Source organism: Pristiophorus japonicus, chromosome 15, assembly GCF_044704955.1.
Source record: "Pristiophorus japonicus isolate sPriJap1 chromosome 15, sPriJap1.hap1, whole genome shotgun sequence".
Taxonomy (NCBI): Eukaryota; Metazoa; Chordata; class Chondrichthyes; family Pristiophoridae; genus Pristiophorus; species Pristiophorus japonicus.
The window spans coordinates 142,041,000-142,050,348 of NC_091991.1; the positions used below are offsets into that span (position 1 = coordinate 142,041,000).

At 43.5% G+C, this 9,349-nt stretch overlaps 1 protein-coding gene across 7 annotated transcripts in view; it reads left to right on the plus strand.

The window, feature by feature from the left end:
* LOC139281095 (tektin-3-like) overlaps positions 1-7,800 on the plus strand; it is a 153,166-nt gene extending 145,366 nt beyond the window's left edge. For all 7 annotated transcript variants that reach the window (XM_070901032.1, XM_070901035.1, XM_070901030.1 and 4 more), the window contains exon 8: positions 7,396-7,800. In XM_070901032.1, the coding sequence (XP_070757133.1) occupies positions 7,396-7,702 (307 nt within the window). In that variant the 3' untranslated portion in view covers positions 7,703-7,800. The remainder of the gene's footprint in view (positions 1-7,395) is intronic.
* The last annotated feature ends 1,549 nt before the right edge of the window (positions 7,801-9,349 follow it).

Consider the following 9,349-nt stretch of genomic DNA (forward strand, 5'->3'; position numbering starts at 1 on the left):
GGATGAGGGGGTTGACTTATGAGGAAAGATTGAGTAGGTTGGGCCTCTACTTATTGGAATTCAGAAGAATGAGAGGTGATCTTATCGAAAGGTATATGATTGAGGGGCTTGACAAGGTGATGCAGAGAGGATGTTCCACTGATGGGGGAGTCTCGAACTAGAGGGCATGATCTTCGAATAAGGAGCCGCCCATTTAAAACAGAGATGAGGAGAAATTTCTTCTCTGAGGGTTGTAAATCTGTGGAATTCGCTGCCTCAGAGAGCTGTGGAAGCTGGGACATTGAATAAATTTAAGACAGAAATAGACAGTTTCTTAAACGAATAAGGGGTTATGGGGAGCGGGCAGGGAAGTGGAGCTGAGTCCATGATCAGATCAGCCATGATCTTATTGAATGGCAGAGCAGGCTCGAGGGGCTGTATGGCCTACTCCTGTTTCTATTTCTTATGTTGTGTACCTATTTCCCTTAGCAGAGAGGTCAATAATCAAGAGGCAAATATTTAAGGTAATTGGTAGAAGGATTAGAGGAGAGTTGAAGAAAACTTTTTCATTCGGAGGGTGTGGGGGTCTGAAATTCACCACCTGAAAGCATGATAGAGGCAGAAACATTTAAAAATACTTGTATGTGCACTTGCAGTGCCGTAACCTGCAAAGATATAGATCAAGAGCTGGAAAGTGGGATTAGGCTGGATAACTTTTTTTTTCGGCCGGCACAGAGATGATGGGTGAATGGTCTCCTTTTGTGCTGTAAATGTCTATGATTCTAAGATGCATAACCTACCATCATAAACTCGCCCTGCCTTCTACAACATGCCAGAACACATGATCGTGTAGGTAAATATTTTCTTCACTTCAGCATTACATAGGAACAGTCTATGTTCTTTTTATGTTGTAGTCCACAACTCTTCTACTACTTTTAATATCCTTCATTATTTATTATCTAAAATGGTAGAAAGTACAGCTTATCCATGTTCTCCTCATAACTCAGGTGCCTATCCCACCTATGAACTTAGAAACTAAAGGGTGGCTTAAATGATGCATTAGTCTTGTTTCCTAGAAAGCTGTTTATAGCCATCTGCTCCATTTCAGGATAAGGTCACACTGTGAAATCCTTGGCTTGCAGGAGCCTTTAATTGGACAAGAGGAGCAAATAAGCATGGAGATTATTGGCAATACCTTCTGGGCAAGTGTTTTAATCCATCAGCAGCATATAGATATAGAAGCAACAGAGATGTTGTGCATTCTGTGGACCACAGCATAGCTAGTCTCAAGCCTCAATCACAGCATCATTTGCTGGACTCCAGATTGAATCATTTCAAAATTTGACAAAAATGCAGCCAATCACCATAAGTACAGAATGGAATTATCTGTGAAACATGAGGGCTGGACTAGACAGTGGATTTGATAGGTGGGGTATGACTAGAATCGTTTGCGATATGATTGGGCTGAACTAGAATTGACTATTGGAAGGCTGGATAGAATTGGCTGTGATATGGGGGCCTGAACTGCACTAAACGATGATACAGGATTGCTAGACTGGAATTGGCTGTATATCAGAGGGTCTGGAAGAGAAGGGGTTGACTAAAATTGGCCATGATAGAGGAGGGTAATATAGAAATGGTTGTGACACATGGATTACACATTATAGGGATGGGTTTGCAATGGACAATTAACTTTGAATGTTGTATGTTTCAGCATTCTGGATCGTAGCTTTGGCTAGGGCTCAATAGCTCAATGTTTATCCTTGCTAATCTATTAACAGATGGCGTTCAGCTTTGCAGCAAAATGGGTGAAAGGGAGTGTTTGCTTTGAAGCTCGGGCAGCAATGTGTGATACTGATCCCTCCGCCCTACCCACATCACAAATTGAAAATCCCAAAATTGGATACTTCCTCTGCTGGCATTGCTACAACAGGAGAAACAGATGAGTCACAAATACACAGAAATATGTCTCCAGAGAGGAGGAGTATTGAGGGAGTTGCGGAATTATACCATAAATACACTGAATCGAAAGCATCAATCACCACATTGTTGGTTTGTAGATAAGCAATCTGGCACTTCAGATGTAGTTATTTTGATTTCAGAGAAGTGGCATTCACTGTAACCCTTTGAGTATAAATATTCCTCTGGGATTGAGTGATCTTTCATAGTTGCTGCCCACTGTTTCTCTCCTTAACAATACTCTGGCAGAGGTCCAAACACTGCAGTGCCCACCAAAAGTGATCCTTCGAGTTTGTGTCCAACTGTCGTAGATTGAGAATATCGCTGGCAACTTTCCCTATTTCCAAAGAGGTAGGTGCTTCCTTTTTAGAGCCAACGAAGAAGAGCCATGGGGTGACCTAGCTGTTGTTTCTCACAAACTGATTAATAGCTTCAAAAAAAACTGAAAGCGCAGAAGCAGCTCTTGTAAAAAAACAAGGAGCTAGACTGAAAGTTCATCAGAACATAGACTTGTCACAACTTAAGGTATACCCAATATTCAATCCCTTTCACTGCAGGGGATTAAAAACCTTAAGGTGCACGATGGAACCGTTTGCAACACCAGTGAATTTAGTAGTCATTGAAATGCAGAGTCCAGGGACATTCTGCCACTCCCAAATCCCCAAGGTTCCTGGGACCAGGGGGAGGGGATGTGGTTGGGATACTTGTGTGTCTTTGACGTATAGCATTGTTAGTCTATGGGTGGGCTGGGAGACTAGAATTTAAATTTCAAAACAGTCAGTTTCAGCTATGAAATTAGTTGATTGATAAATACAGCTGAAGAAACTAATGCAGGACATTAAAATTTGTTCTGCACTCCAGTTATGAGTGATGGTGTCAACGCTCACCTAAACCATTTAAATGGACCCCGCGAGCTCTGATTTCAGATGGGGTCAGAGTAATGGGCAAGAGGTGGGCAGAAGTTGTGCCATGGCCCAGACCCGCCCCTCACGGTCATGCCAGCAATTTTGTGGACGTTCTTTAATGCATTTTCGGAATTCCGCAGCCTGCTGTACTTCTGCCTTTCAAGCCAAAAGAGAATGAATCCTTCGAGGGATACAGATATTCCTTTCGCATACATAGAAACAGACATTTACAGTGCAGAAGGAGGCCATTTCGGTCCATCGTGTACGCACCGGCCAACAAAGAACTGCACGGCCCTCGGTCAACAGCACTGAAGGTTACATATAAACTATGAACAATGGCAGAAAGGTAAAGAGCACCCAGTCCACCCCACACAACTGCGACACCCCTTACACTGAAACATTCTACACTCCATCCCAACCGGAGCCATGTGATCTCCTGGGAGAGGCAAAAACCAGATTAAAAACCCACGTCAATTGGGGAAAAAAAATCTGGGAAAATTCCTCTCCGACCCATCCAGGCGATCGAAACTAGTCCAGGAGATCACCCTGGCTGTTTTCGATTCCCTGCAGTACTTACCATCATATCTGCGCCAGCCAACAAGAGGTTATCCAATCTAATCCCAATTACCAGCTCTAGGTCCATAACCCTGCAGGTTACGGCACTTTAAGTGCCCATCCAAGCACCTTTTAAATGTGGTGAGGGTTTCTGCATCCACCACCTTCCAAGCAGTGTGTTCCAGACCCCACAACCCTCTGCGTGAAGAAGCCACCCCCCAGCCCCAAATCCCCTCTGAACCTTCCACCAACCACCTTAAAACTATGCCCCCTCGTAATTGACCCCTCCACCAATGGAAATAGACAGTTGCTATCCATTATATTCAGGCCCTTCAAAATTTTGTACACCCCAATGAGGTCTCCTCTCAACCTCCTCTGTTTCAATGAGAAAAAACCCAGCCTATCCAATCTGTCCTCATAGCTAAGATTCTCCATTCCAGGCAGCATCCTAGTAACTCTAATCTCTGCACCCTCTCTAGTGCAATCACATCCTTCCTATAATATGGCGACCAGAACTGCACGCAGTATTCCAGCTGTGGCCTAACCAGAGTATTATACAATCTAAGCATAACCTCCTTGCTCTTGTATTCTATGATCCGGAGCAGAAGTAGTAATAGGGATACCAGTAAAATGCTAGAGGATCCAATTCCTTTCATTGGAAATGCATCATGTGGATTGATGTAGACTGAAACCTCTATGTAGCTTCAGTAATTCCAACTGGTGGTGCATTCCACATTTGCAAGATAAAATTGGCTCACCATCATGTCTGTCCCTATCTTTGACCATGTAGCAGCTCAGATGAGAGACAGGGTATTAACAGGATTCAACTATTTGCAACAAGAATTTTTACATAGAACATAAGAATTAGGAGCAGGAGTAGGCAATTTGGCCCCTTGAGCCTGCTCTGCCATTCAATAAGATCATGACTGATCTAATCATTAACTCCGTTTATTTCTAAGTAGCTTCTGAAGGAATAACAATAAGTCCATATCATCTAAATGAAACTTCAGGACAGAATAGCAACAGCCAAACAGGAACCTGTCGTTTCCTTTTTCAGATACTGATCAACCTGCTGTGCATTTCAAACTTAAAAAAAATGTTTTTAGTGCCTAGAAATGACAATAATAGTGAACAAACACGCAATACATTAGTCTAAAGGCAACTGTTTTAACGCAGGCTTTAACCCATTTATTTTAATCAGCAGTTCACCTTAAAATGTTTTTTAACTTCAGTTTGTGTCCAACAACGGGGAGAAAGGAATGTCTGGTTGATTAGTTCCTTCAAGCTCCGGTCCCACCTGATACAGATAAGCTCTAAGCTCAGTGAAACAACAGTGGATTTTCTTGGGAAATGCTAACAATATCACCCAGGGGGTCAAGTTTCAGCCTGAGTTGCTCCTATTTTTTTGGAGCAATTGGTTTAGAATGGAGTATCTTAAAAATTGCAATTCTTGGCATTTAGTTTGCTCCAGTTCTAGTCAGTTACAACAGTTTCATTTTGGAACAGATTTTTTTTTTCCAAAAGGGGGCATGTCCGGCTACTTACGCCTGTTTTGAAAGTTTAGGCAGCGAAAACTTACTCCAAACTAACTTAAAATGGAGTAAGTGTAGATTTTTGTATGCTCAGAAAAACCTTGCCTACACTTAGAAAATCAGGCATAGGTTACAAATCAGGCATAGGAAATGAGGGGGTGGGGAGGCGGGGCGAAGTTTACAAACATGAAACACATCCCTTTTACAAATAAAGAGCCATCATCAATAATAAATGATAAATAAATCAACCAGGGGAGGGGAGAGGGGGAAGGAGAAGCTGAACGGGCCGGGCCAAAGATTTTGGGCGGGGCCCGCCCCCCAGCAAGATGCCGGGCGAACGGGCCCCACCGAAGGAAGAGGGAGTGGACCGGACCTGAAGGGGTGGGGGGAGCTGGAGCGGAGCGAGAACGGGGGAGGGGCAGGTGGCAGGGGAGCGGGAGTGGCAGGCAGTAGAGCAGGAGCTGGGGTGGGGGGGGAGCGGCTGGCAGCGGAGCGGTGGTTGGGTGAGAGAGCCAGAGGATGCATGAGCTGAACGGGGGGGGGGGGGGGAGAGCCGGAGCTGGAAGAGGGAGGTGCAGTCCGATCTTCGCCGCCCCCGTGAGCCCATTCAGCCAGGGCTAGGGGCGGCGTGCTTCGGGCCCCTCCCACACAGCCTTGGGTGGCTGGAGCTACTGCACATGCGTGCACACTGTAGCGTGCATGTGCAGAGGTCCTGGCACTGTTTTCAGCGCAGGGACCTGGCTCCGCCCCCCACAGCTTGTGCTGCGCTGCACCAAGGGCCTGGATCGACCTGAGGGAGTGGAGAATACAGAGGTAGGTTTTCGGTGCGGAAATCATGCGTGGCTCGCGGGGCTGCGCCGTTCTAGGCGCGGCCCGAAACTTGACCCCTAAGACACTAATGGTTGTCGTGGATGAATATTCCCAACTGAATATTTTCCATTCAGAAGTAACTGCAGTGATTTTAATGATCTTGGCTCACTTGAGATCATCTGCACCAGCAGGAGACTGACAGAAATCGCTGAGAAACAGTGAAAATGACTAAAAACATTCACTTCGGACATTTCTCTCAGGGTTCCATCAGTTTCCCACCGAAGTTGCGGCAGTTGACATGGGGAACCCCTGCGGAATTTCAGTGCGTATTCGTGCATGTTGAAATTTGTGGCCACAATCTCAAAAAAAGCCCTCCAGTTCTCATAAGGGCAAGTTTTCTTTTCTTAAAGAAATTAAAGGCTTCATAACTTTACAGTTACTTGGAGGGAAGTCCATTTACTTATGTTCCCTGCAGCAAAACAGCCCAAGTGCAAGTAACAGCCCCCTGTCCAAAATTCAGAACCCACCTTTTCACATTTCAGACAAACTCAGGTCTTGGACAGCTGAGAACAGGCTGCTGTAAAATTTACATTTTGGAAGTACTTTATCCACTGCTGGAAACGTTCACACCGCAGGAGATATGCAATGAAAAGCTTTTCAATATGCTGAGGTTTTTTTAATATGTCTATTAAAAACTATTTATTCTTTTACAGAAGCAAAATCAGTAATCCACATTATTCATGTTGTTGTCCTGAGAAGTATACTATTCATATTGTGTGTACACTAACATGGAAAAGCAATGCTAAACACTTGCCATTGGTGACAGTGCCTCTTTAACAAATCATTAATGCATAAAAAGGAATGGTGCATTTACACAGATATAATATATACACTGACATATAACTGGATTTGTGCACATGGAAGTGAAAATTGGAACCTATAGGATAAATTCAGCTCCGGTGCAGCCAGTTGGGAGCTGCAATCATGGTTTTGGAGAATCAAGGTTAGAGTGTTGTAGCCCTATCTCTCACGGACGCTGATTTTTGAGCATGACGCAGTGGTAGAACTCTCGTCTCCGAGTCAGAAGGTTGTGGGTTCAAACCTCGTTCCAGAGTCTTGAGCAAAAAATCTAGGCTGACAGTACTGAGGGAGTGCTGCGCTGTTGGAGATGCCATCTTTCAGATGAGATGTTGAACTGAGGCCCTGCCTGCCCTCTCAGGTGGATGTAAAAGATCCCATAGAACAATTTTGGACAAGAGCAAGGAGAGTTCTCCAGATGTCCTGGCCAATATCACTGAAACAAATCGTCTGGTTATTATCACATTGTTGTTTGTGGGACCTTGCTGTGTGCAAATTGGCTGCTGCGTTTCCTACATTATAACAGTGACTACACTTCAAAAGTACTTCATTGGCTGTGAAGCATTTGGGATGTCCTGAGGTTGTGAAAGGCGCTATATAAATGCAAATCTTTTTTCTTTCTTATGGTTCACCTGTGGGAGGACATGAGCACTGAATGTACCCTTGTATCTTCCAAATTAAGATGAAACCTAGGTCATTTCCTACCCCACCCCCCTCCCCGAACAAAATGGTGAGACTCATTCTTTAAATGGTCCAGTATGTGCACAGTCTAAAAAGCTATTCTTGTTTCTGTGCAGGTTGGTCTGTGAAGTATACACCATTGATGCAACCATACAGACATTGAAACAACGTCTACAAGAATCACAAAATGCTCTGCAACTGCTGGTGCAAACCAAGTCTGTCCTGGAGTATGACATCGCTGTGAAGGCCAACTCCCTCTTCATAGATCAGGAGAAAGCCATGGGGATGCGCAGAACCCTTCCCAACACACCACGCTTAATTGGTTGCACTCAACTGAATGCGGGCCATTATTGTGCTCGCCCACCCCCCGAAAAGAAGCCGCCTTGCAATTGTGGCTGCAAAAATAAAAAGAAAGTAACATAAATGAATTAATACAATGAAGCCCGTAGGCTTCAGATAAGTGCATGCTTTGGTCTATTTCAGAAAACAAGGCTTGACTATTGTGGCAAAATAAAATAAAGAAAATTGATGGTTTAACATTTATGTTCTGATTCAGTGTGTTTACTAAATTTGTGAGAGCACACTTGACATTTTTCTGACTTGTCACCTCACTACATGAACTTTATTCAATATGCCCCTTGTCAGGCATTTGTTATTTGTAAAGACTCAGCCCCACCTGTTTTTCAATGTAACTTAATTTTCTCTCATTTTTGTTTTTGCCCTCTCTCTGTGCCGACACACTATTTGTAAGCTTGTGCCAGCACCATTCTTGAACTAACTTTTTGCACCAACACAGTAGCTGTCCAAGGTGACTCATTCGCCTTCCTTCTGCTTTGAAGAATAGCATAAATGGGCATAGAATGCCAGCTCTTTATTGCCACTGGGTCAAAGTCCTGGTATTCTGTACCAAACAGCATTGTGGGAGCACCATCAGCACAAGGATTTACAGCGGTTCAAGAAGGCCCATCACCATCCTCTCAAGGCAACTAAGAATGGGTGGGGAACTGGCATGATGGGTTTCTACCCTGATTTCTGATCCGTTTCCAAGTATAACTTTCTGGGGGCAAAACTGATCAAAAAATCTAGGCCAGCACTTCATTCTGTGAAGGGATTGGTATAAATAAACGGATGGGTATTATAAATGAGTCTTCAAGAAATATAAATCCACTCCTATCAAGTATGAACTCTAAGAGTGGGACCTGAATCGTAAAAGTCAATGATTCTTATTTCAACAATGGAAAACTGTACATTTTTTGAGCAAAAAAAAATAGCTAACATGAACAGCTGGTGGTAACAAAATCTCCAGGTTTAGAATGACTCCATTGTACTGCAGCTTTGTAAATTGCTCCAAGCTAACTATTACTTTGTTCATAAAATAGACTGAACCTGTAATCTCCCTGTAATTTCCTCCAAATTGATGTATAATAACCTACAGTAATGGTCACCCTAGTGGTAGAACAGATTTGAGGTACTAACCCATTTCACTGTGGTCTGAAAGGATGTAAACTCATTTATGTCGTTGTTTTCTTAGTGAGTTCTTGATCCTAGTTGGATTGTCACGTGTGTGAAGCACAGATGAGGCTCTTTGAGGCCTGAGTTAATCTGCCACGCTGTACAGCCTCTCAGGAATCAATTTACAAAGTCGCATTGCCTAAGGTTCTCTCAGTTCTTTCATTTATGGACATATTCAACAAAAAGACATGCAATGATATCATCAATTAGTATAACCCTCTTCTGTGATTGGTGTTCCATACTGTCCTCCGAAACCTAGCAAGAAACCTGGGAATTTTATATAATTATGAAAAGCAACAAACCTCAAAGTTGCTTTGTGACTGAAAGAATAGAGAGTATATCTTTGAAAATTAGAAGTATTTAAACCAATTCTGGGATATTTTAGATTAGAAGGAAGAGTTCTTCAAGGTAGAATCCTAGAACATAACATAAGAAATAGGAGCAGGAGAAGGCCATAAGGCCCCTCGAGCCTGCTCCGCCATTTAATACGATCATGGCTGATCCGATCATGGACTCGGGTCCACTTCCCTTCCTCTTTACTCCCTTATCAGTTAAGAA